The sequence below is a fragment of the Benincasa hispida genome, chromosome 7 (assembly GCF_009727055.1).
Source record: "Benincasa hispida cultivar B227 chromosome 7, ASM972705v1, whole genome shotgun sequence".
In the NCBI taxonomy this organism is placed as follows: domain Eukaryota; kingdom Viridiplantae; phylum Streptophyta; class Magnoliopsida; order Cucurbitales; family Cucurbitaceae; genus Benincasa; species Benincasa hispida.
In genome coordinates, this window is record NC_052355.1 from 4170931 (window position 1) to 4172922 (window position 1992).

At 42.6% G+C, this 1992-nt stretch overlaps 1 protein-coding gene across 1 annotated transcript; it reads left to right on the forward strand.

Moving 5' to 3' along the window:
- Window positions 1-424: 424 nt before the first annotated feature.
- Window positions 425-895, forward strand: LOC120081649. The gene has a single exon (XM_039036696.1). The coding sequence runs from the start codon at window positions 425-427 to the stop codon at window positions 893-895; it is 471 nt and encodes a 156-aa protein (XP_038892624.1).
- Window positions 896-1992: the final 1097 nt, after the last annotated feature.

Sequence of the window (1992 nt, forward strand, 5' to 3'; positions counted from 1 at the left end):
TGTCTGGGGCATAGATTTTATGGGCCCATTCCCTTTGTCTTGTGGTCAGCAATATATCCTATTGTCTGTAGACTATGTATCTAAGTGGGTAGAGGCAGTAGCCTGTGCCAGAAACGACGCGTCTACTGTATCTAAATTTCTTATCAGGAATATTTTCACACGCTATGGAACGCCAAGAGCTTTGATAAGCGATGAAGGTACGCACTTTATCAATCGCATCGTTTCAAAATTACTTGCAAGATATAATGTCAAGCATAAGATTGCTACCGCCTACCACCCTCGGACAAACGGTCAGGTAGAAATTTCAAATCGAGAAATCAAATCAATTCTGGAAAAATTCGTCAGCACAACGTGGAAAGATTAGGCGCAGAGGCTGGATGAAGCACTCTAGGCCTACAGGACTGCATACAAAACGCCTATAGGTATGTCTTCTTACTCACTTATATTTGGTAAAGCATGTCATCTTCCCGTAGAATTGGAGCATAAGGCATTTTGGGCAGTAAAGAAGTTGAACATGAATCCGGATGCAGCAGGCATTCAATGCAAGCTTCAGCTCAACGAGCTCGAAAAATGGCAAATGAAGACATATGAAAACAACAAGATCTACAAGGAAAAGACAAAACGTTGGCACGACCAACGCATCAACAAGAAGGTACTTGTTGTTGGTCAGAAAGTTTTATTGTTCAACTCACGCTTGCATCTGTTTCCAGGGAAATTGAAATCTAGATGGTCCGGGCCCTTTATAATTAAAACGATCTTTCCTTACAGTACTATGGAATTAATGCAAGAAGATGGCACTGATGCGTTCAAAGTAAACGACCAAAGGGTTAAGCCGTACTTTGAAGACAAAGTGGAATGCCAAAAGTCGTCTCTTGCGCTACCCGAGACAAGTTGAAGCTCGTGTCGAGGCATCTCTGCGGTTGTAACGCCACATCCTCCAGGGACGCCTCTCAACCTTATTCTTTTGCATTCTGTATTTTAAATTATGTTTGAATTTGTTAGTTTAGTTATTTGAAGGTTGTAAGTTGATTGATTTTCTTTTACAAAATTTGAAATTTTGATTGTTTTTCTTTTAGAAAAGTGTATAATTAAAACTTTGGACGCGTTAGACACAAGCCTACGCAGGTAGCTGTGAAGGGACACTCTCGAAAACACAAAACACTCTAGTGTTTTGGCTAGGTAACGCGGGAGGCGTTACCTAAAAGAACCAAGGGAAGGAAGCGTCAGTTCAGCGACATCTTAGTAGAGAAGGGCTTTTCTTCCCTGAATGCCCCCTTTGCCAGTTTTATATCAAGGAGACCATCAATGCATATAGGGTGGAGTCAATTTTCCCGTTGGGCATGATCACATCTGGCCAACCTTGTCTGCGCGTTCTACAATAGTGAATTCAACATAGAGAAAACACTGCTTTGTTGAAGGGGTGTTAGTGCGCTTCTCAGCAGAAAGAATTAATGAAGTGTTCAACCTAAGCAACAATCCTAATGCAGAGGGGAACCGCATCTTGGAATAGCCAACGCCCAGTGAATTAGAAGATGCGTTGAAAGTGGTGGCCAAACCTGGAAGCAAGTGGCAGACATCAAGAAACGGATTCAATATGCTTGCTTCCAGGAACTTTAATCCGGACGCAAATATGTGTGTTATCTTATCAAGCGCAGCATCATGCCTACAACGCATGATGAAACATTAACCAGAAAACACGTCTTGGCCACCCACTGCATAATGCAATGTATCCTCTTAGACATTGGAAGGATCATTAGGATCAGATCAAGGCCATTAAGAAAAAGCCTAGAGGGCAATTTATACTTTCCATGGCTGATCTGCCCATTATGTGAACGCGGGGGCATCCCTCTAGGGGATGGTTATGAAGCAGTAATGGTTTAATAGATATTAAGGCAGTAAGGCGTCTACTTCGAGGATTCACAACATTAGCCAGCCTTACCAGCCAAGGAAGTAACATGAAGACCTCAACCATCAGAATGCGCCCCAGCGATG